General features: G+C 43.2%; 2 protein-coding genes across 2 annotated transcripts in view; one reads left to right on the top strand and one right to left on the bottom strand.

Moving 5' to 3' along the window:
• The first annotated feature begins 35 nt into the window (after positions 1-35).
• Positions 36-22,321, top strand: ARL2BP (ADP ribosylation factor like GTPase 2 binding protein). Its single transcript, XM_060788328.2, has 7 exons — positions 36-138; positions 2,238-2,289; positions 4,348-4,409; positions 9,354-9,460; positions 13,144-13,229; positions 15,439-15,535; positions 18,264-22,321. Exons 2-7 carry the CDS (start codon positions 2,252-2,254, stop codon positions 18,360-18,362), a joined length of 489 nt encoding a protein of 162 aa, XP_060644311.2. The 5' UTR covers positions 36-138; positions 2,238-2,251; the 3' UTR covers positions 18,363-22,321.
• Positions 22,322-23,055: 734 nt separating this feature from the next.
• PLLP (plasmolipin) overlaps positions 23,056-25,931 on the bottom strand; it is a 33,674-nt gene continuing 30,798 nt past the window's right edge. Inside the window, exons 3-4 of the mRNA XM_060788099.2 lie at positions 25,682-25,804; positions 23,056-24,351 (exon numbers count right to left, since the gene is read on the bottom strand). Coding sequence (XP_060644082.2) covers positions 24,232-24,351; positions 25,682-25,804 — 243 coding nt within the window. The 3' untranslated portion in view covers positions 23,056-24,231. The remainder of the gene's footprint in view (positions 24,352-25,681; positions 25,805-25,931) is intronic.

Raw genomic sequence — 25,931 nt, 5'->3', positions numbered from 1 at the left:
ACCAACTCATTTTCTCGCCTATTCCTCTCAGCTCATCTAAAGATCTCGGGCTCCATTTCCTTTTTTGATCCTGTTGCCTCCTGCCTGGCTAACTCCCCAGTTGCCAAACCTTGAGATTGGGGTGAGAAGGGGGACAAGGTAAGGAAAACTTGGTTTGAATGCAAACTCAGAGGGAGAATGCAGCTGGTAATGCAAAAGAGGAGGAGGAGGAGCCTGCTGCTTGGCCGTTTTGGCGAATGCGCAGCAAGGCAGGCTGGGAAATGTAGTTCAACAACAGGGCCTTTTGCAATCTCTACCATTGGGGGCTTTCCCTTCACAAACTACAACAATGGCTGTGCTTAGACACGCCCACCTCATCCCTCCTTTGCATCGCAAAACTTTACAAAAGTTGCTTAATGCTTGTGAAAATTAAAATAAAACTTGGGAGAGTTCCAAACATTACGAAATATTTATGAATAAAAAGGGTAAGTGGTTCAAATCGTAATTATACCTCTTACTTTTCCTGCATGGTTCAAAATTGATTTGAAAAACCAAATTCAATAGGTTTTAACGAACTTAAGGTTTTAACGAAGCGAACCTACCCAACTCTAGTGCCTATCATAAGTATGGCTGGCTGGTCATAGTCATAGATATCATAGATATCTATGAGACCGCAAGGACCATCCAGTCCAACCCTCTTCTACTATGCAAGAAGACACCATCAAAGCCCTCTAGACAGATGGCAGGAAAGTCACGGATATGAGGGACATATAGGTATACATACATGATATAGAATCCTAGAGTTAGAAGGGACTCCAAGGCCATCCAGTCCAACTGGCTTTAACATGCAAGAAGATACCATCAAAGCCAGCCAACCGTAAGATATCATTTTTATATATATATATATATATATATATATACACACACACACACACACACACACACACACACACACATATACAGACAGATATATAGACATATATATATATACACACACACACACACACACACGATAGATACAGATCTGGAAGAGACCCCTAAGTGCTATCCAATCCAAACCTCTTCTGCCCTGCAAGAAGACACAATCAAATCTTTCCAGATAGATGGACAGCCAACCATAGTTATGACAGACATTTTATATATAACTAGCCGTCCTCTGCTATGTTTTGCTGTGTCCGTGTGTGCATGCGTTTTGTGTGTGTATATGTGCATATATGTGTATGTGTATTTGTGTATATGTGTGTGTTTGGCTATATATATATATATCTAGGATACGATATCTCTCTGTGTATGTGAATCATATATATCTATATCTATGGCTGGGTGGCTCTTTGGCTTTGTTTACGTTTTCTTGCCCTGGTGAAAGGAGTTGGACTGGATGGCCTTGAGTATTTTCTGTTGGTCATGGGGATTCTGTGTGGGAAGTTTGCCTCAATTCTATCGCTGGTGGGATTCAGAATGCTCTTTGATTGGAGGTGAACTATAAATCCCAGTAACTACAACTTCCAAATGACAAGGTCTATTTTCCCCAAACTCCATCTGTGTTCATATTTGGGAATATGGAATATTCGTGCCACGTTTGGTCCAGATCCATCACTGTTTGAGTCCACAGTGCTCTCTGTATGTAGGTGAACTACAACTCCCAAACTCAAGGTCAATACCCACCAAACCCTTTTAGTGTTTCTGTTGGTCATGGAAGTTCTGTGTTCCACATTTGGTTCAATTCCATCATTGGTGGAGTTCAGAATGCTCTTGGATTGTGGGTGAACTATAAGTCCCAGCAACTACAACTCCCAAATGACAAAATCAATTTTTTGAGTGATGGCCAATCCTTGGGTTAGTAGGTGTCTTGTGGCCAAATTGGGTGTCAATTCGGCCAGTGATTTTTGAATTATGTTAATCCTACAAACAAACATTACATTTTTATTTATATAGATTTTTTATATATCACACACATACACATACAGACACACGTACACACAATAAATATCATAGATCTGGGGGAGACTGCAAAGGCCATCTAGTCCAACCCTCTTCTGCCCTGCAAGAAGACACTATCAAAGCCTTCCAGACAGATGGCCAGGGAGTCATAGATGTGATAGACATCATTCAATACATGATTCATGATTCTCTGTGGTTAAAGGGGGAAAAAGGCCTCCAGGTGATCACATTATGTTCCGGGATATAGAAGGCAATCTGACCAACATCCACCCACTGGGTTCTGAGTTCAATTTTGAAAGATTTGCTTTGTCCAACAGGTGACAGAGCTGCGATGGAGGCAATAGAAGAAGAAAACTTTGCAGTATCCATGTAAGTACCGTATATACTCGAGTAGAAGCCGACCTGAATATAAGCCGAGGCACCTAAAAACTGGGAAAACTTATTGACTCGAGTATAAGCCAAGGGTGGGAAATGCAGGAGTTACTGATAAATTTCAAAATAAAAATAGATATCAATAAAATTACATTAATTGAGGCGTGAGTAGGTTAAATGTTTTTGAATATTTACATAAAACTGTAATTTAAGATAAGGCTGTCCAGCTCTGATTGAATCATTATTCTAATCTTTAGTGTAAATGTGCTTATGTATCCTTCCAATAATAATAAAAATAGTAAAATAATAATAATAATAATAATGAAATCAAGCATATATACCTCATTTGCTGTGTCATACTGTGTTTTTGTGTCAGGATAATAATAATAATAATAATAATAATAATAATAATAATAATAATATAAAAAAACGACTCCGGCCCTGTTTACCTCTCCGAACGTATTCTCCCCTATGAACCATCGAGATTATTAAGATCGTCTGGAGAGGCCCAGCTCTCGGTCCCACCAGCCTCGCAAGCGCATCTGGTGGGGACGAGGGACAGGGCCTTCTCGGTGGTGGCCCCTCGACTCTGGAACTCTCTCCCACTGGAGATCAGAACCGCCCCGTCTATCCTGACATTTAGGAAACAGGTGAATACTTGGTTATGGAGACAGGCATTCGACGAGTGAGCCAACACCCTGAGATATGGATGGAGGATGATGAGCAACGATTTTAGTGTGACGACTCACCATTATAGTTATTGATTGTAATTGCTGTTTTAATGTTTTACTGTAGTATGTATTATGATGTTTTATTGATTGTATGTGATATTATGGTTGGAAACCGGTCTGAGTCCCTCAAGAGAGGTGAGAAGGCCGGTATACAAAACTTTTAAATAAATAATAATAGAGTAAAATAATGGAAATGTAATAACAGTGATAACAGAGTAAAATTATAAATGCAGTAACAATAAAAAATAAAGTAAAATAATAAATGTAATAATAATAATTAAATAAATAATAATACTAATAATAGATAGAGTAAAATAATAAATGTAATAAAATAATAAAGTAATGTAAATATAATAATAATAATTAATATATTAAAGTAATTCATGTAATAAAATGATACTAATAACAAAGTAAAATAATAAATAACCTTGACTCGAGTATAAGCCGAGGGGACTTTTTCAGCCTAAAAAGGGGGCTGAAAAGCTAGGCTTATACTCGAGTATATACAGTATATCTCCACCTCTCTTGGTAATAACAACGGATGCAATGTGATATATTAGCACTTAAGGATGGCCAGAAACCTGTTAAGTGTTTAATGTATATTTCGGTGCACCTTATTTGTGCCTGATCCCATTTTGGATGAGGTTTTAGCATCGAATTTGAATATTTGGCTTTGATGAATATGTTTGGAGCTACAGCAACGGTTGTCATCCCTTTCATCGGTGGCTAGATGGCAGTAGATGGCAATAAGTTCTTGAACTGTAAGGCGCTCATTTAAGAATTATACTGGTAGTAAACTATTTCTCATTGGGTTGTTGTAGGTTTTTTCGGGCTATATGGCCATGTTCTAGAGGCATTCTCTCCTGACATTTTGCCTGCATCTATGGCAAGCATCCTCAGAGGTAGTGAGTTGGAACTAGGAAAAAAGATTTATATATCTGTGGAATGACCAGGGTGGGACAAAGGACTCTTCTCTGTTGGAGCTAGGTGTGAATGTTTCAACTGACCACCTTGATTAGTATTTGATGGCCTTGGTGTTGCTTGTTAGTGCCTGGGGCAATCTTTTGTTGAGAGGTGATTAGATGCCCCTGATTGTTTCTGTTGTTTTGCTGTTGTAATTTTAGAGTTTTTTAATACTTCCAGGGCGTTTTGGACTTCAGCTCCCGGAGTCCCTGATCACTGACCACGATAGCGGAGGCTTCCGGGGGTTGAAGTCTAAACACCTAGAGGACTTGAGTTTGGGACTCACCACTCTAGAGGGTGGTAATGGGCATTTTGCCTCCCGTGGAAACCAAAATCCAATTTGCCTTCTTCTCTACCCTAGCTCTTCGCCTTCGGATGCTGAATTCGATGCTGTTGTTGGATATTTGGAAGACATCATCATGGGTAAGTTCTGCTCTGGATAACACTAGAAGACCTGCACTAAGCAAGTGTTCCCCTGGTAAAAAAATATATGATTAATTTGCTGGTAAAAAAATAAATATATGATTAATTTTAAAAAGCAGTGCAATAAAATGTTTCAAGGGGGAAAATGGACCTCAGTAAATCAGTGATGTTTGAGGTCCTATCTAGTAGGTATCAGAAACAATCTCACAATCTATTACTCAAAAAAGGCGTCCCTAGATTCCTTGGTCCTAAATAACTACCAGCCAATTTCTAACCTCCCTTTCTTGGGCAAGGTTCTAGAGCGGGTGGTTGCCTCCCAACTCCAGGGATTCCTGGATGACACCTACTATCTAGATCAGTAGTTCTGAACCTGGGATCCCCAGATGTTTTTGGCCTACAACTCCCAGAAATCCCAGCCAGTTTACCAGCTGTTAGGGTTTCTGGGAGTTGAAGGCCAAAAACATCTGGGGACCCCAGATTGAGAACCACTGATCTAGATCAATCACAGTCTGGTTTTAGACCTGGCCATGGTACGGCTTTGGTCGCCTTGGTGGATGACCTACAAAGAGAGCTTGACAGGAGGAGTGTGTCCCTGTTGGGTCTCCTGGATATCTCAGTGGCTTCCGATGCCAACGACCATGGTATCCTTCTGGGGTGGCTCCCTAGAATGGGTCTTGAGAGCATTATTATTACATCCCGTTTAAACTACTGCAACGCTCTCTACGTGGGGTTGCCTTTGAAGACGGCTCGGAAGCTCCAATTAGTCCAACGGTCGGCAGCCATGATACTAACAGGAGCGGAGCGCAGGGAGCACACAACTCCTCTGCTGCACCAGCTCCACTGGCTGCCGATTTGCTACCGGGCTCAATTCAAAGTGCTGGCGTTGGCCTTTAAAGCCCTAAACGGTTCTGGCCCAACCTACCTATCTGAACGTATCTCAGCCTATCAGCCCACCAGGACCCTAAGATCTTCTGGGGAGGCCTTGCTCTCTATCCCGCCTGCTTCACAGGTGCGGCTGGCGGGGACGAGAGACAGGCCCTTTCTGTGGTGGCCCCTCGGCTCTGGAACGCCCTTCCCATGGAGGTAAGATCAGCCTCCTCGCTGATGGTATTCCGAAGAAGACTAAAAACTTGGATGTTCAAGCAGGCATTTGGCTAATTCGGTGCAATGAATGTGTTGATTACGGATTGGTAATATGGATGATGCAATTGGACCACGATTTTAGTTAGGAGATGTATTGGATTGTGATTTCGTGTAATATTGTGTATTATGTTTTTTATGGTTTTAATTGTATACTGTGCACTGTATATTTTGTTGTAAACCGCGTTGAGTCGCCAATTAGGCTGAGAAACGGCGGTATACAAGGACAGTAAATAAATAAATATTATTATTATTATTATTATTATTAAACTTTATTTGTACCCCGCTAGCATCTCCCGAAGGACTAGATGCGGCTTACATAGGCCAAGGCCTCAAAACACAATACAACAATACACTACCTAAAGCAAATTAAAAACAGTTAAGCAGTAAGAACAACAACAATAAAACAATACATCAAGAAACAATAAAACTGAGCCGGGCCAGAGTAATGGGTACAAGATTAAAAGTGCTGATGTGGCGGGAGGTATGTAGGATTATAAGTAAGTGCAGTGCGCAGAGTGCAGCAATCTTAATTCTACTAAAGTGCTTCTAGGACTTGGTATTGGAGATTCCTAATCTGAGAAGGCACATCGGAATAGCCAGGTCTTCAAATTCTTTCTGAAGGCTGCCAGTGTAGGGGCCTGTCTTGAGATCTTTTGGGAGGGCGTTCCAGAGTCGGGGAGCCACCACAGAGAAGGCCCTGTCTCGAGTCCCCACCAAGCGTGGTTGTGACGCAGGCGGGATCACGAGCAGGGTCTCCCCAGATGACCGAAGCGATCGCGTGGGTTCGTAGACGGAGATGTGGTCACGCAGGTAGGGTGGTCCCAAACCGTTCAGGGCTTTGTAGGTAAGCACCTGCACCTTAAATTGGGCTTGGAAAATAAATGGCATCCAGTGGAGCTCCTTGAACAGGAGGGTTGACCTCTCTCTGTAAGGGGCCCCGGTTAACATCCTGGCTGCTGCCCGTTGGACCAGTTGGAGTTTCCGAGCCGTTTTCAAGGGCAGCCCTACGTAGAGCGCATTGCAGTAATCCAACCTAGAGGTGACCAAGGCATGGACCACCCCAGCCAGATCAGCCTTCGCAAGGTTCGCGATTGCACTGCAGTGCCTCCACTCCTTCCTGGAGGGTTGCTCCCAGTTGGTGAAGCTGGGGGATACCTGCTCGGACCTGTGGCCTTTGACCTGTGGGGTCCCGCAAGGTTCCATTCTATCCCCCATGCTTTTCAATATCTACATGAAACCATTGGGTGAGGTTGTCTGGAGTTTTGGAGTTGGGTGCCATCTGTACGCAGATGACACCCAACTCTACTGCTCATTTCCACCGAATTGCAAGGAAGCCTCCCAGACCTTGAACCAGTGTCTGACAGATTGAAGCTTAACCCAGACAAGACAGAGGTTCTCCTGGTCAGTCGCGGGGTCGACCGGGGGTATTGGGTGGCAACCTGTGCTTGATGGAGTTACACTCCCCCTGAGGGCGCAGGTCCGTAGTTTGGGGGTCCTCCTGGATTCAACACTGTCACTTGATGCTTAGATGTTGGCGGTGGCCAGGAGGGCCTTTGCACAACTCAAACTTGTGTGCCAGCTACGACCATACCTCGTGAAGTCTGACTTGGCCAGGGTGGTCCACGCCTTGGTTACATCCAAACTGGACTATTGCAATGTGTACTACGTGGGGCTGCCCTTGAAGACGGCCCGGAAGTTTCAACTGGTACAACGGGCGGCAGCCAGGCTCCTTACTGGAGCAAACTATAGGGAGCATACAACACTCCTATTAAAACAGCTTCATTGGCTGCCGATAAGTTGCCGAGCCAAATTCAAGGTGCAGGTCATGACCTATAAAGCCTATCTCCGCGATCGCATCTCCTTCTATGAGCTGGCATGAGCTCTAAGATCTTCCGGGGAGGCCCTCCTCTCAGTCCCACTACCGTCTCAAGTGCGGTTGGTGGGGACGAGAGAGAGGGCCTTCTCAGTGGTGGTCCCCCGCCTCTGGAACACCCTTCCAAGGGAAATAAGACAGGCCCCATCCCTCCCCTCCTTTCGTAAGAGCTTGAAGACCTGGTGGTTTCAACAAGCCTTTGAAAATGACTAGTTCTAACTCAGCCCTACACATTGTCGAATATGGCCTTATTCTTCCTACCAGTACGTACTTAGGTGATCCCTCGTTGGACGAGTAAGATGGTCTTCCTTGATGACTATTTTTGTGGGTTTGTAGGTGGCTGTGGAGCTTTATTCTTGACCCACATCTTCTCCCACGGTGAAGGCATTGGTTTCCAGGTGGAAGGCGGTCCCAGTCGGGGTTGGCTTGACGCGTCTTCCTCCTGGCACGTTTCTCTCTTTCACCCTCCAGTCGTGCCTCCTTGAATTCTGCAGCACTGCTGGTCACAGCTGACCTCCAGCTGGGGCTGTCAAGGGCCAGGGCTTTCCAGTTCTCAGTGTCTATGCCAGAGTTTTTAAGGTTGGCTTTGAGGCCATCTTTAAATCTCTTTTCCTGCCCACCAACATTTCGTTTTCCATTCTTAAGTTCAGAGTAGAGCAACTGCTTTGAGAGACGGTGGTCAGGCATCCGGATAACGTGACCGTTCCAGCGGAGTAGATGGCAGAGGACCATCGCTTCAATGCTGGTGTTCTTTGCTTCTTCCAGCACGCTGATGTTTGTCCGCTTGTCTTCCTAAGATATTTGCAGGATTTTCCGGAGGCAGCGCTGATGGAATCATTCCAGGAGTTGCATGTGACGTCTGTAGACAGTCCACATTTCGCAGGCATAGAGCAGGGTTGGAAGGACAATAGCTTTGTAGACAAGCACCTTGGTATCCCTACGGATGTCCCGGTCCTCAAACACTCTCTGCTTCATTTGGGAAAAAGCTGCACTCGCAGAGCTCAGGCGGTGTTGTATTTCGGTGTCGATGTTGACTTTGGTGGAGAGGTGGCTGCCAAGGGATCTCAAATGGTCAACATTTTCTAATGTTACACCATTAAGTTGTATCTTTGGCATTTGGGAGGAGATGGCTGGTGACTGCTGGAACAGCACTTTGGTTTTCTCGATGTTCAGTGACAGGCTGAGCTTCTCGTATGCTTTGTGTATGCTTCCTACCAGTTACCCAGATTCTTTCCTCTAATTGGCCCCGAATGAACAGCCACAGACCCCTACCTAATATCATTGTTGCCTGCCATAGCATTGCACTTAATTCCCGGGCCCCCTAGAATTTTTAGGCTGGCATAAATCTTGGCCCGGCCTTTTAAATTTTTTAATTGTCTCGAACAGGCAGGATTACTTTTAATATATGTGTGTCACGGCGACAATTTTTATGCTTATAATTTGTGTTGTTAATCTTATGGTTATGTTGTTTTTTACTTTGTATGTTTTGAGATGTTACCTGAGAACCGCTCTGAGCCCCCTCGGGGAGATGGAGCGGTATATAAATAAATAATAATAATAATAATAATTATTATTATTGATTTGCAAGTGTTTAGACATCTGGGATTACGTCATTCTGAATAAGGGATTCTGGTTGGATGCATGTTAAATTCTCCAAAAAAATCCAGGTGATCTTGTCTTGCTTATCGAACTCGCTGACCAGGATGAAGTGTTGGTCTCTCTCTCTTGTTTTTGACAATGGCAAAAAAGCCCTGTCCCCTGGAAGGCTCAGCCAGCGAGCAAGAAATGCCTGCAGCTGTGCTGTTGTCACAGCTGACGTGGGGCCACCGTGTCCTGGACTGCAGGCCGATGACAAGCGTGCCCATGAATGTGGCCACTGTCTTCCAGCTCAATAGCCGCACTGAGCACAAACTGTTTTGTGATTGCAGATGATGACTTCCAGCTCATACAAAGAAGCTTCATGGACAAATACTACCAAGAGTTTGATGATACGGAGGAAAATAAGCTAATCTACACTCCCATTTTTAATGAATATGTAAGTGTGTGTGTGTGTTTGGGTTGGGATTTGATTGTCTCTTCTGCCTCTGTTGATGCACTTTGAGAACAAGAAGATAGATAGATCCCATGGTGAGCTTGCCGAGGCCCCTTCGACACAGCTGTATACAATCCATATTATCTGCTTTGAACTGGATTATCTGGCAATGTAGACTCAGGGCCCTTCCCCATAGCCATATAACCCAGGATATCAAGGCAGGAAATCCCACAATTCCTGCTTTGAACTGGGTTATCTGAGTCCACACTGCCTGTTGCAACACAGAGTAAGCTTCACCTGGCTTCCAAACACCATCACAAAAGAGCTGTAGTTTTATAGTTTACTAGCTGTGCCCTGCCACGCGTTGCTGTGGCCTAGAGTAAAACTTATCAAAGTTGAGGTAGATATCTGGACTATTATGAAAGAGAGGTCCCTACCTATTCCTTCCCCCTTTTCCTCCCCCTTTCTCTCCTTTCTTCCTTCTCTACCTCTTTCTTTCTTTCCTTCTTTCACTACTTGGTTTCATCCTTCTCTCTTTCCTTCATTCCCCTTTCTTCCTTTGCCTTTCTTCCCTCCCTGTTTGCTTCCTTCTTTCACTTTTTATTTCCTTTTATTTCACCACCATCATAACAATAACAATAATGCAATGCATTGCCTCTGGGACCTGACACCTCTCCCATTCCCCCTAAAAGGGTCTCATTGGAATAATAGCATCATAATAATAATAGAAATAACAACCTTTACCCGCCACATGTTACTGTGGCCAATCTTCCCTCTTTCTCTCCTTCTTTCCCTCCCTCCCTCCCTCCCTCCCTCCTTCCTTCCTTCCTTCCTTCCTTCCTTCCTTCCTTCCTTCCTTCCCATCTTTCCTTCTCCTCTTCTTTCTCTATCTCTTTCCTTCCTTCCCCCTTTTTCTTTCTCTCCTGCTGTCTCTCTTTTCTTTCCTTCCATCTTTCCTTTTCTTTCCTTTTCTTCTTCCTCTAACTTTCCTTCCTTCCCCCCTTTTCTTTACCTCCCTTTCTCTTTCTTCCTTCTTTCCTTCCTTCCTGTCTTTCCTAGATTTTGACAGGGCGGGAAGGGGCGGGGTGGGGTTTGGAGGTGGCGTGAAGTAAAAGGAGGTAAGATTGGGGCAGGGGAGTGATGGAGCGTGGGGTTGCGTGTGTGTGTGCGGCAGCGGGGGGAGTGATGGAGCGTGCGGTTGCGCGTGTGTGTGCGGCGGCGGGGGGAGTGAGGTTGCGTGTGTGTGTGCGGCGGCGGGGGAGTGGGGTTGCGTGTGTGCGGCGGTGGGGGGAGTGATGGAGCGTGGGGTTGCGTTTGTGTGTGTGGAGGCGGGGGGAGTGGGGTTGCGTGTGTGTATGCGGCGGCGGGGGGAGTGATGGAGCGTGGGGTTGCGTGTGTGTGTGCGGCAGGGGGTGTGTGTGTGCGGGAAGCGGCGCGGCGGGGCTTGGAGTGGGCATGGTTTCCACAGAGGGAACGTTGGCCGGAAGGCCATGTGCGCGCGCCAGGGAACTTGCGGCTGGGCGCCAATGCGCATGCTCAGTTGTTTTGCCGTTTTGTGAGTGTGTTATTGTGTTGTTTTTCATTTTGAGTAGATATGTTTGTACCTTGTGGGTTGTGTTATGGGCACGGGGATTTTAGTTAAGTTTCGTTGGGGGATTTTTGAGTTTTGTTGTTTTGCCGTTTTGTGAGTGTGTTGTTGTGTTGTTTTTCATTTTGAGTAGATATGTTTGTACCTTGTGGGTTGTGTTATGGGCACGGGGATTTTGGTTAAGTTTCGTTGGGTTTTTTTTAGTTTTGTTGTTTTGCCATTTTGTGAGTGTGTTGTTGTGTTGTTTTTCATTTTGAGTAGATATGTTTGTACCTTGTGGGTTGTGTTATGGGCATGGGAATTTTGGTTAAGTTTCGTTGGGGGGTTTTTGAGTTTTGTTTCCTCGTTGGATGCCCCTAACAAATTTATATATATAGATTGAGGGGAAAAAATCCAAGTTGAAATAAAGAATAAGCATTGCAAAGTTCCAAAGATTAAGATTAAAAGCAGAATATAGTTCCAAAGATCTTCAGGTAAAAACAGGAGACATAATCGTATTGGCAAAGTTCAAACCAGAGTCCCAGGTACAAGCAATGAAACAATTGCCCCATGAATCACAATGCAAGAAATCCCAAGCGTATTGCTTTCCAGGCTGAGGTTATTCCATGAAGCTTTCAGGCTAGTAAGCTACGTTGAACTGATGCTTTCTCAGAGTTCGCAAAAGGCTTAAATACCTTTCTAACATCAAAACATTAGGCTCTCATCATCATAAAAGCATTGCAACGACCTTTCACCGAGCTGGCTTCTCATCTGCTGGCCAGATGAGGACTCTGCCTGACCCGGAGATCAAGGCGAGCTTGCCGGGTCAAGTCACTGTCTACACTTTTGGTATTAGCGTGGGAAGTCACCTGCTCGCTATCTCCTTCGTTAAAATTCCTTTCTGGTGGAAACAGCTGTGTTGACACTGCACTGTCTGTGAGAGCCTCAGAAGCAGGCTCAGAGATTTGAGGCACAGAAAAAGAGCCAGGAAGCTGAATCCCAGCAGGAATCTGAATCCCGTCATCCTCATCGTCAGAAAATAGCTCAGCCACAACACTGCCATATATCCCAGTTCAAAGCAGATAATGTGGGATTTTATTCAGCTGTGTGGAAGGGGCCTCAGATAGTCCGGTTCAAAGCAGATAGTATGGATATAAACTGCCTATATCATCAGTTGGGAGGCCCCTCCTCCCTGTGGCACCAACTGCTGCTCTGGCCAGAGCGAAGACAGAGGGGAGCAGAAGACACTTCCATCTTGTCTTAATAATATAATATAGTATATTGAACAGACTGCACCTTCCAAGTCGCCCAGTTTTCTGTGTGCCCAGGGGGGAGTCTCTCATTTGGTATCAGCCATTGGTTGAGGTTCTGGGTTTGAGCCTGCCACTTTTGGACTCTCGCTTGCTGAGGTGTTCCAGCTAGTGTCTCTGTAGATCTTAGAAAACTATTTCTTGATTTAAGTCGTTGACGTGCTGGCTGACCCAAACAAGGGATGAGCTGGAGATGTCTCTGCCTTGGTCCTTTCACTATTGGCTGCTACTTCCCGGCGGATGTCAGGTGGTGCAATACCGGCTAAGCAGTGTAATTTCTCCAGTGGTGTAGGGCGCAGACACCCCGTGATAATGTGGCATGTCTCATTAAGAGCCACATCCACTGTTTTAGTGTGGTGAGATGTGTTCCACACTGGGCATGCATACTCAGCAGCAGAGTAGCACAGCGCAGGGGCGGATGTCTTCACTGTGTCTGTTTGTGATCCCCAGGTTGTGCTAGTCAGCTTTCGTATGATATTGTTTCTAGCACTCACTTTTTGCTTGATGTTCAGTCAGTGCTTCTTGTAGGTCAGAGCATAGTCCAGAGTGACTTGGAGATAATGAGCCAACATAAAAATCTAATTATTGCCCTGAAGAAAGAGTTCATTCTACATATTTATTTGGTAAATACAAGCAGTGCAGATATAATATTTCTTGTATGTGGTTTGGAAATGTCCTTCAGATGTTGGAGGGCCTAATTTGTATAAATACTGGCTTTTATAGCTCTCTCCCAACGTGGGAGAACTGTTAAAGTACTATTCCTTCTCTTCTCTTCAGCTGAAAATAATAATGCAATGCTCCCCTTTCAGATCTGCCTAATTGAAAAGTATATAGAAGAAAAGCTCTTGGACAGGATCCCTGGCTTCAGCATGTCTGCGTTCACCTTGTCCTTACAGTAAGTTGTAGGTTTCCTTTTGTGTTTGCTGTTCATCTTCATTGTTCTCTCTCTAGACTGACTTGGTTATGCATTTTTTAAATGGTTAATGTTCCTTTATGGTAACCAAAGAAATAACTATAACAAAGCAAGAACAAAACCACACACAATAATAAAACAGATTCAAAATGAATGAAATATTAAATATATTGAAACAACTTCCAATTTATACCGTCTAAAAGTATATAATACACATCATATTTTATTTTATACTTGCCGTCCCCTGCCATGCATTGCTGTGGCCCACATGGGGGTTCTGTGTGGGAGGTTTGGGGCAATTCTATTGTTGGTGGGGTTCAGAATGCTTTGATTGTAGGTGAACTACAAATTACATCTGGACCAAACTCTACACAAATACTCAGTATGCCCAAATGTGAACACTGGTGGAGTTTGGGGAAAATAGAATCTTGACATTCGGGAGTTGTAGTTGCTGGGATTTATAGTTCACCTACAATCAAGGAGCATTCTGAATCCCATCAACGATAGAATTGGGCCAAACTTCCCACACAGAACCCCCATGTAGGCCACAGCAACGCGTGGCAGGGGACAGCTAGTAATCTATATAAATAATAATGTAATGTTCGTTTGTGGGATTAGCATAACTCAAAAACCACTGGACGAATTGATACCAATTTGGACACAAGACACCTAACAGTCCAACGAGTGTCCATCACCCCGAAGCACGCACACAAACACACAACCCCAGCGGAACAGACTTAAAAATGCAAAAAATACACTATGTATACATATATACACATATACTCATATACATATACACATGCACACATTCATACACACATGTATATCTACACAAACACACACAAATGTACACATATACACACATACATATACATACACACATATACATGTACACATGCACACACATACACAAAACATGCATATAGACAAGCACACACATGTACACAATATGCATGTACACATATAAACACACAAACATATGCACCCACACATATATATATATATGCCCATATGTGTGTGTATATATATATGCACACACCCATATATATGTGTGTGTGTGTGTGTGTGTATAAACACACACACATACAAACACGCATATATACACAAACATATGCACACACATAAACATATATAGGTAAAGGTAAAGGTAGTCCCCTGACATTAAGTCCAGTCATGTCTGACTCTGGGGTGTGGTGCTCATCTCCATTTCTAAGCCGAAGAGCCAGCGTTGTCCGTAGACACCTCCACGGTCATGTGGCCAGCATGACTGCATGGAGCGCCGTTACCTTCCCGCCGGAGCGGTACCTATTGATCTACTCACATTTGCATGTTTTCGAACTGCTAGGTTGGCAGAAGCTAGGGCTGACAGCGGAAGCTCACGCCGCTCCCCGGAATCGAACCTGCGACCTTTCGATCAACAAGCTCGATCAACAAACATATAGACACACACAAAATACATATACACAGATTGGGCCACAGCATTGCGTGGCAAGGGACGGCTAGTCTATATAAATAAAAATGTAATGTTTGTTTGTGGGATTAACAGAACTCAAAAACCAGTGGACGAATTGACACCAAATTTGGACACAATACACCTATCAGGCCAACAAGTGACCATCACTCATAAAAACACTGAAAGACACAACAGAAGAGACTTAAAAAGCCAAAAAATTACATTACACACATGGGCAAAACCATATATAAATGCACACAAACACACATATATACACACACATATACACACACAAAACACATATACGCAGACTGGGCCACAGCAGCACGTGGCAAGGGACGGCTAGTATTGTATATTTTGTGGTTGTCATAATATTTTGGTAACTCAGTGCTTTTCACCTCTTCTACACAACCTGTAAAAGTATAGGAGACCATTCCAATTTGTAGACTGGCAAACAGAACTCCACTCTGTGAATTTGCTCTAGTTAATCAGGATCTTTACAGAGCTATCCAAGGTACTGAACCTCTTTTGAATCTTTAAAGTTCAAAAATAAAGATTAAGGTTCAAAAATCAAGATTATATGGTAGATAATCCAGTTCAGTCTGGATTATATATTTCTACACTGACCACATAATGCAGTTCAAACAATGAAGGTGAACAGACCTGCCCTCCTCATTGCCTTGTGAAAACCTGGAGCACCTTTGCTTGTTTATAATGGAGTCAATTGCTCATTTACAGGCAGCACAAGGACGAAATAGCCGGGGATATTTTTGACATGCTTCTCACATTCACAGACTTTTTGGCGTTTAAAGAGATGTTTCTGGATTACAGAGCTGTAAGTATCCAAAAATCTGCAAAGCCCCCTGAGTATTCAGATTAGTCTGTCTATGATGGTGTTGTCTATCCCAGTGTGGCATGCCAGGGATTGGATTTGGCCAATCTATAGACAAAGGAGGTGGCAGACTCTGTCCCTAAGCCATTTGGTGCCTTCTTTACACTCTTAGATGGAAATTTATTTACTTATTTATTTACTATATTTATATTCCGCCTTTCTTGACTCTGAAGGGGACTCAGAGCGGCTTACAACATAGGCAATAATTCAATGCCTTAAAAAACAATATACAATTAAAATTAGCATGAAAATTTAAATTAAAGTCAAAGTTAAAATACATTAAAATATTTAAGTAAAGGTTTTCCGCTGTCATTAAGTCCAGTTGTGTCCGATTCTGGGGGTTGGTGCTCATCTCAATTTCTAAGCCAAAGAGCCAGAATTGTCCATAGACACCTCCAAGGTCATGTGACTGGCATTACTGCATGGAGTGCTATTACCTTCCCACCAAAGCGGTACTTCTTGCTCTACTCACACTTGCATGTTTTCGAACTGCTAGTTTGGCAGAAGCTGGGGCTGACAGTGGGAGCTCACCCCACTCCCCAGATTCGAACCTGTGACTTTTCGGTCAACAAGTTCAACAACTCAGCGTTTAACCCACTGCGCCACCGGGGGCTCAAAATTAATTGAGGGGACACCCGAATATTTAAAAACATATTTAAAATATTAAAAATAAAATTATATATATATATATATATATATATATAATTACTATTATACACCACGTTATGCGCAATCATAATTAAGGCAATTCCAGTAGTCATTGCACATAATTCCAAATCCATCTATTTCACTATAATATTCTCCAAAGTCTTATTTATTTATTATTTTTTATTTACTATATTTGTATACCGCCCCTCTCAGCCCGCAGGCGACTCAAGACAGTTAACAAAGGCAGCAATTCAATGCTTGATCCCAAAGTCATGTTTTCACTCTCCTTCTGAAGGTCAGGAGGGAGGGGGGTGACCTAATATCACTGGGGAGGGAGTTCCACAGCTGAGGGGCCACCACTGAGAAGGCCCTGTCTCTCGTTTCCCCCTGTCACGTGTGAAGGAGGCAGGACCGAGAGCAGGACCTCCTCAGAAGATCTTAATCTCCGAGATGGTTCATAGGGGGAGGTACATTCGGACAGGTAAGATGGGCCGAAACTGTTTAGGGCTTTATAGGCCTTGAATTGTGCTTGGTAGCAGACTGGCAGCCAGTGGAGCTGATGCAACAGGGAGGTTGTGTGCTTCCTGTACGCCGCACCGGTGAGCAATCTCGCTGCCGCCCATTGGATGCTCTTCCGAACAGTCTTCAAAGGCAGCCCCACGTAGAGCGAGTGTAATTTGTATGTACAAGATAGTTTTATGCCCATGTCTTAATGTCCAAAATACCTGGAGGAATTTTGCCAAAGTTTGCCCATTCCTGGCATAGAGAGACAGGCAGACAAAGAGAACAATATAGGAAGGCCTTTCTCTACCAGCGACCTTGTCGTATTTCCTTAGTGAGGACTATAAGCATGTACAGGATGTGGTTGATTTCCAACACTTAGCTGTTCTGGAGCAAAAGCTGGAAATATATTCATGCGCTTTGGAGAATAGGAGCTGTGCCAGGGATTTTGCCCTTTGCCTTTCCAATTCCTTCTGGCTTTGGAGACGAACGGCAGCTGAAATTGTTGTTGTTTCTTATTCTCTTTCCTTCGTGATTCTTTCCTTCGGCAGTGGGTGCCAGGCTCTGTGCGGAATGCCTTGCCCACAGCTTGCAGGGTATGAAAGCTCGAGTGTTTGCAAAGAACATTCCTGTTGTTTAGGGAGTCAGAAGTTGCTTGGATCCCATCCTACTTTTTCCGATAATTTCTCTATCTTGAACTCAAGAGGGACGCTTTATGAATATGTATTTTAATCACAGTGTCCAATCAAAAAGAGAGGGGCCCCAAGAAGACAGTTCCATCTTGTCTCCTGTGTTATGCTAATAATATAATATAATATAATATAATATAATATATTGTATATACAGATTTATTTATTTATCGTGTCATCAGCAACCATACCATTGTATTACATTTCTAACAGAACAAAACAAACAAACAGATTAAAAAAACCCACAGATTTTGCAAACTTGGTAGTTGGTTAAATGTCCTTTGACCAGTATCTGGCCACTTGGAGTGCTTCTGGTGTTGCCGCAAGGAGGTCCTCCATTGTGCATGTGGCAGGGCTCAAGTTGCATTGCAGCAGGTGGTCAGTGGTTTGCTCCTCTCCGCACTCGCATGTCAAGGATTCCACTTTGTGGCCCCATTTCTGAAGGTTGGCTCTGCATCTCGTGGTGCCAGAGCGCAGTCTGTTCAGCGCCTTCCAAGTCGCCCAGTCTTCTGTGTGCCCAGGAGGGAGTCTCTCATTTGGTATCACCCACGGATTGAGGTTCTGGGTTTGAGCCTGCCACTTTTGGACTCTCGCTTGCTGAGGTGTTCCAGCAAGTGTCTCTGTAGATCTTAGAAAACTATGTCTAGATTTAAGTCGTTGACATGCTGGCTGATCCCCAAACAGGGGATGAGCTGGAGATGTAATAATACTAATAATAATACTAATAACTTGTTTCTTCTGCATGCAACAGACCCATGGTCTACGCATTAAATAAAAATGGAATTGAGAGGCACTAAAACATTCAGGAATTGTTTCTCTTGTCTCTTTTCTAGGAAAAAGAAGGCCGGGGTCTGGACTTAAGCGGCGGGTTGGTGGTGACGCCTTTAAGCCGCCCTTCTGTGCCTCCCGCCCCAAACAGCCTGCGGCGCTAGTGTTTACTCTGAAGGAGAACCGTCTCCCTTCCAGACCTTCCAAATGCTAAAAAAAGAAGGCATCAGAAGAGCCTTAAGGTTTTGAACTTAATGGCATCTTGGCACAGCTTCTTCTCTTAGGATTCAACATTTTCCTCATGGTCAGTGAGTAGCGTAATGTCCACCCCATTCGAATGACGGCCTCGGAGGATCCGGACTTCTGCTGGGCCACAAGTACAACTGGATTTTATACACTAGTAAATGCAACTGTTTTATGTGAGGGTTGCGGAGTTGTTTGTTCTGCAAATCCTTGGCGCTTCTTTTTCATGGAGCGTTAAGTGTGAACTCACCTCATCTACGAACACTCAGAACCACGTTGTTTTTAGTACTATTTCAAATGCCACATGTTGACTTGAGTGCGATACGAATTTATGTTTCGCAAATACATGTCACCTGTCTGTTTGCAAGCGATTGTGAATTCATTCCCAAACCTGGCTGTGTTCTTCTTTTAACTGGAATTGAATGACTTTCTCTTGAACTTCAGAAGTTTCCACATCACTCTACACCTCCCTCACACCTTGTAGTGTCTATTCTAGTTTGTCCTCTTATCATGGAGCACATTTTCTCAGTGATGTAGCTTGAAATCAGAAGCGTGGGTGGCTCACCAGGTATTTGGGGAACGGTCATTCAGAGATGTGGAGATTCCACCTTTTTTTGTAATTATAACTTTACTGTTCCCTTGGCTCCTTTAATGCTAGTTAATCTGGATTGAAGTTAAACAATGAGAGCAACTTCCCTGTATTACAAACTTAATGCAAATTCTGAATTTGGTGCATCCCTAGGAGGCAAAATACCTGTTCTTTCCCCAAAGCAATTATAATTAAAGTGAGATAAGCGTATCCCAAGTTACTAAGGCTGCCATTTAATGCAGTTTATGCAGATTGACTGCGTTGAACTGGATTATATGGCATTTTAGACTCATATAAATCCAGTTCCATCTGCATTGTATGACCCTACGCTGACCATTATAATGCAGTTCCAGAATTACATTGAACTGGGTTATATGAGAGTGTAGACTCATATAAATCCAATACAGTTCCAGAATGCAGACTTAACTGCATTGAACTGGGTTATATGGCAGTGTAGACTCATATAATCCAGTTCAATCTGCATTATATGCATCTACGTTGATCATTATAATGTAGTTCCAAAATGCAGATTAACGACATTGAACTGGGTTATATGGCAGTGTAGACTCATATAAATTCAGTTAATTCTGCATTATACGAGTCAATGCTGACCATTATAACGCAGTTCCAGAATTCATTGAACTGGATTATATAGCAGTTTAGACTCATATAAATCCAATCTGCATTATATGAGTCTATACTGATCATTATAATGCAGTTTCAAAATGCAGATTAACTGCATTGAACTGTGTAGACTCATATAAATCCAGTGTGGACTCATATAAATCCAGTTCAATTTGCATTGTATTATTCTATGCTGATCATTATGCAGTTTCAGAATCCAGACTAACTGCATTGAATTGGTTTACATGGCAATGTAGACACACATAATGCAGGTTGAATTGGATTTATATGAGTCCACTCTGATTATTATAATGCAGTTCCTGTATTCAGACTAGCTACATTGAAGTGGGTTATATGGCAGTGTAGACTGATATAAATCCAGTTCAGTCTGCATTATATGAGTCTACGCTGATCATTATAATGCAGTTCCAGAATGCGTATTAACTGCATTAAACTGTGTTATATGGCAGTGTAGACTCATATAATCAGTTCCATCTGCATTGTACGAGTCTGCGCTGACCATTATAGTGCAGTTCCAGAATTGCATTGAACTGGGTTATATAGCAGTATAGACTCACATAAATCCAATCTGCCTTATATGAGTCTATGCTGATCATTATAATGCAGTTCCAGAATGCGTTTTAACTGCATTAAACTGGGTTATATGGCAGTGTAGACTCATATAATCCAGTTCCATCTGCATTGTATGAGTCTGCGCTGACCATTATAGTGCAGTTCCAGAATTGCATTGAACTTGGTTATATGGCAATGTAGACTCATATAAATCCAATCTGCATTATGTGAGTCTACGCTGATCATTATAATGCAGTTCCAGAATGCAGATTAACTGCATTGAAGTGGATTATATGGCAGTGTAGACTCATGTAAATCCAATCTGCATTATAAGAGTCTATGCTGATCATTATAATGCAGTTCTAAAATGCAGACTAAATGCATTGAACTGGGTTATATGGCAGTGTAGACTGATATAAATCCAGTTCAATCTGCATTATGAGTCTACGCTGATCATTATAATGCAGTTCCAGAATGCAGATTAACTGCATTGAACTGGGTTATATGGCAGTGTAGACTCATATAAATCCAGTTTGGTCTGCATGATATGAGTCTACATTGACCAGTATAATGCAGTTCCAGAATGCAGATTAACTGCATTGAGGTGAGTTATATTGCAGTGTAGACTCACATAAATCCAATCTGCATTATACGAGTTTATGCTGATAATTATAATGCAATTCCAGAATGCAGACTAACTGCATTGAACTGGGTTATATGGCAGTGTAGACTCATATAAATCCATATGCATTATATGAGTCTACGCTGACCATTATTATGCAGTTCCAGAATTGCGTTGAACTGGGTTATATTGCAGTGTAGACTCATATAAATCCAATCTGAATTAATATGAGTCTACACTGACCATTATTATGCAGTTCCAGAATTGCGTTGAACTGGGTTATATGGCACAGTAGACTCACATAAATCCAATCTGAATTAATATGAGTCTACGCTGATCATTATAATGCAGTTCCAGAATGCAGACTAACTACATTGAAGTGGATTATATGGCAGTGTAGACTCATATAAATCCGTCTGCATTATATGAGCTATGCTGATCATTATAATGCAATTCCAGAATGCAGACTAACTTCATTGAACTGGGTTATATGGCAATGTAGACTCATATAAATCCATTTCAGGTTGCATGATATGAGTCTAATGCAGTTCAAACTGTGTAGATGGGGCCTAAAAGGCTTCTGAGCTCCAAAGTTGTACCAGTATTGAGATTTTAGAAGGTTTTGTTTTGTTAAGCCGTACAGAAAACTTTTCTTTGTCATCACAAAGGCCAGGATCTTCGCTAAGCTGCTTTGGCTTCAGTTTCACCCTTAGCAAAAAAAGCAGTCTTCTTCCCGTCATCGTGGTTCTGCCAAATACTCGTACATGCCAATGCTGTTCCACATGGTCAGCAATTCAATTTTTGCTTAACCGGCGGCCACCTTGGGCCTATCTGTGCTGTAAAAGCAGCCAAAACTGTCCAAAAATCCAACTCCACGAGTCTTGTTGACCCAACGTGCAACTTGCCTTTACTGTAAGTAGATAATAGAGTCATAGTGTCTATATATGCATTTCCTTTCCCTATTTAGACTCCGCTATACCCAAAAGCGCACAATGAAAGAAAAGGCCAAGGTGATTTGTTCTCCTGTTAGTGGAACTTTTGAATTTTGCATTTTTCTATACAAAGATAATGAGTTTTGTTTGTTTGTTTTGGTTTTTTTTGCAATGTCGTTTGAGTGATACGCATCAGCTTAGAAACCCTTGGTTTGGAATAAATGTTGCCAAGTTCAGGAAAGTGTTATTTAAAAATCAGGAGTTTGACGTTCGCTGTTTTTTGTGTGTGTTTGTCTCTCACTTTGTGGATTGCGTCCTGCGGCGTCGAAACCGGAGTTGCAGGAAGGAATACTCAGTGTATTTGCCTATAAATGAAAGACTAGCTGGTGTTGACATTAGCAAGTGCAGTTGTGTGTTTTCAGACAGGGCGATGCATGTGGAAATGATTTAAATACAGTTTTGGTGTCGCTTGAAATCCAATCTTGGCCCTTTGTTATTATTTTTTACTTGCAGATGATTAATAAAGACTGACGTGCAGAACCAGGTCTCCCTTTTGCCTAAAAATTATTATTACCATATTTCTTCCATTGTAAGATGCAACCTAGTGATTCTGATTATGAAAGCCTTCGGCAACACATTAGTCATGAGTGTTGAAACATTTTTTTGCATTGATCACACAGGCCTAATGTCAATGTTGTCTATATCTATATCTATCTATGTATATAATAAAAGTCAGTGTTTGTATGCGGAGGAAGGACGGGAGGGAGGTGTATGTGGCAGCGTTCTGATTGGCTGCCACTGTGGTACAATTTGCATATGGTCTCTGATTGGCCAGCCTGAAGATTCCAAGATTCCGAGGTGACAGAGGAGAGGAAAAGACCCGAGGCTGTGTCATAAAATTACCAATACAGACCAAACTTGGCACACAGAGTCCGCAAGACCCACTCTACATCCTACTGGAGTTTGGAGGAGGGCAGACCACAGATGATGGACTTGAACTACCTTCACTCTCATCTTGAGAGCACTGCGACTCTCATCCAATGACCAATAAAGACCAAACTTGGCACACAGAACCCCCATGACCCACTCTACATCCTGCTACTTTTTGGTTAGAATTCGGATTCTCCACCCCAACCTTTCCTGCATTGTTCAAATTTGCTTCAGAAAACAAAATTTGGAAGTTTTTCTGACTTTCCAACTCTTCCGAACGAACATACCCAACTCTAACACTCACGTCTCCAAACAAATTCTGGAAAAGGCCTTTGACAAGGACGAGAGGTTTAGATTTTCTTTTTATTTAAAACCAAACTATTTTTTTTAGAAATGATAAAACACTTGTTCCGTTCTTGTACCAGAAGCACCCATTTCTGCTACTGAGTTAATAATAACCATACATTATTTACACAAGAGTTGCAAGTGGCTTACATAGAGGGAAATTGTTGGGTTTGCTTGGTTTTTAGCAAATTTAGTTCAGGGTGCGATGCGCTAAGCTTGCTCGTCCCTGGAGAGAGATATCCATCCGCTGGACTGGCACCCACATCATCCACACTTGGCCTTCTGAACCTTTCAAGCTTCACAAAGCACATGTGCTTTGTGCACATATTGCTCGTCGAACTAGTGTTGCTTCTTGTGCACATATTGCCCGTCGAACCAGTGTTGCTTCTTGTGCACATATTGCCCGTCGAACTAGTGTTGCTTCTTGTGCACATATTGCCCGTCGAACTAGTGTTGCTTCTTGTGCACATATTGCCCGTCGAACTAGTGTTGCTTCTTGTGCACATATTGCCCGTCGAACTAGTGTTGCTTCTTGTGCACATATTGCCCGTCGAACTAGTGTTGCTTCTTGTGCACATATTGCCCGTCGAACTAGTGTTGCTTCTTGTGCACATATTGCCCGTCGAACTAGTGTTGCTTCTTGTGCACATATTGCCCGTCGAACTAGTGTTGCTTCTTGTGCACATATTGCCCGTCGAACTAGTGTTGCTTCTTGTGCACATATTGCCCGTCAAACTAGTGTTGCTTCTTGACACACAGATGTTGTTACTTGGGACCAGTGGTTGTCGGAACTTGGTCTGCACATACATTTCCATCACTGCCTTGCCATCCATGGCATGGATTCTCGTTGATACATAAAGAACCTCCTCCACCGGAAAGCACTTTGTTTAGTAAGACGTTGGCATTTTGAGATGTGTTTTTAGTGCTCTTGCAAACCTGCCCTGGGTCACCTCTTTCTGGTCTGGCAACAGCCCTCTGTCCTGTGGCTCGGCAAAGCCTTGCAAGGGCAAAGAGGGCAAAGGCTATACGTTGGGTTAGAACAGCATCCTTAGTGCGGAGCATGCCAAAAGCTGGGATGGAGAAGCCGTGGGAAGGAGAGGAGAGGAAGAGCTAAGCACCCAAAGGCCACGGCCACATGCCACTGAGCCACATTGATGCAAGATGACCCACAGTTTTCAGGCATGATTGGGCACCGTAGCTTGGCCGGCACCCGCGCTGCTCCTGTATGCTTTCCAGGAACGGATGCTGAGGCAGGCGCTGACAGCGTAGCCGATCATCACCAGAGCAGCAAAGAACTGCAGGGAGAAGAAGAAGAAAGGGTCAAGGGTACATCAGAAAATATCCGTATTTGCATGGGTCTAATGTGCCTCAAAAGAATTATGGTGCGGATTCGATTAGTGTAGTATGGTCATCGTAGTGCTGAGCCAAAGCAAAAGGAGAAGCTGCTTCAGGAGCACCTGGAGCTCCTTTTTGAGGGAACTCATCTCTCATGTAATATAATATATTGTATATACATATAATATTTGTAATATTATTATGTAATACAATACAATACTAATAATAATATGATATAATTATATATTTTATATTACATGTAATATTACTAATAATATTACAATATAATGGTATAGTACAATATAGTAATATATAATACTGATATTGTACTATGCTAATATTATATATATATATATAGTGTGTGTCTATCTATCTATCTATCTATCTATCTATCTATCTATCTATCTATCTATCTATCTATAAATGCTCTGTGCATAATGAGTACCTTAAAAACACAAGAACCAATGAATGAAATCACCAAATTTGACAACAAAACGTCTCACAACACAAGGAGTGACCATCACTCAAAATATGATTTTGTCATTTGGGAGTTGTAGTTGTGCACACCAGTGCAAACAATGCGCAATTATTCTCCCCATGCACCGAGTCACAAATGGGCGCATGCAAACATGCACAACCATCCCATGTGTTAAAAATGAGATGTCTACACCACATCAGACAAAGATTCCTAACCACTTTTGTTTGGGAACTTCATTCTTACAGGGGAGGGCCTCCAAAGCCCCAAAATACTATTGTGGGGCTACACGTGGCCCATGCTATCCACTCATAGTTGAGGCGAACCCTTAGGAGATGGATCACTCCATTGCTCGTATAACTTTGGTGGCTGGCACTGGCTTTGAGAGCTGAGCATTGGGAGCAAGCGAAAGGCAAGGAGGATCCAAGGCATGATGTAGCCTCAGCTGCTCTCCCAGTTTGCTGAGCATGAGCTCATGGCTGGCACCGCAATGCCTTAGAGCGCAATCCCCATTCATGTTCATTAAAGAACAGATGGCAGGGATGGGTGCGAGCAGGAGGAACATACTGGACCGCAATCCATGCTGGCGTAAAGAAAGAAAGTGGCACATTATCTCAGATTCCCGGCTGGCCTGTCTCCAGTCTTGAAAACACTGCAGTCACCCAGCAAGGGCCAAACTGGACAATATAATCATTAGGAATGTACGAGACGCCCAAAAAGTGCTGTTTTCGGTCCTGTTTGCACAGCATTAAGGAAGGAATAACTGGTCTTTGTAGGAAATGCATGGAAAGATGAGAGGAAACACATTCACCTACCGATGCTGACGCTCTTCTGTTGTAGTCTGGCGAGTGCGGCCAGGAGAACGGTTCCACGGATGCTGCGCTCGTGAAGAAGGCAGTTGCGTACAAGACGGCCGCCGAAACGTTGAAGACGAGAAGCTGGAGGTGAGAGAAAGAGGGTCTTAAGTGAGAACTCCGAAAAGCAGCTCTAGGTCCTGCTGGCAAACCAATGGGTGATAGTATGATAGCTGGGTCCGGAAACTCCGAGCGTTACGCACATTCCACA

The sequence above is a fragment of the Anolis sagrei genome, chromosome 8 (genome assembly GCF_037176765.1).
Source record: "Anolis sagrei isolate rAnoSag1 chromosome 8, rAnoSag1.mat, whole genome shotgun sequence".
NCBI classification, from domain to species: Eukaryota; Metazoa; Chordata; class Lepidosauria; order Squamata; family Dactyloidae; genus Anolis; species Anolis sagrei.
The sequence above is the reverse complement of the archived record's forward strand: the minus strand, read 5'-3'. Positions and strand labels throughout refer to the sequence as shown.

Excerpts from the sequence above, each read along its gene's own strand:
- ARL2BP (XM_060788328.2), top strand. The coding sequence starts at position 2,252 with ATGGAGGCAATAGAAGAAGAAAACTTTGCAGTATCCAT. Across the intron at positions 9,461-13,143 it reads CTCCCATTTTTAATGAATAT|ATCTGCCTAATTGAAAAGTA; the intron begins GTAAGTGTGTGT and ends CTCCCCTTTCAG. Across the intron at positions 15,536-18,263 it reads TGTTTCTGGATTACAGAGCT|GAAAAAGAAGGCCGGGGTCT; the intron begins GTAAGTATCCAA and ends TCTCTTTTCTAG.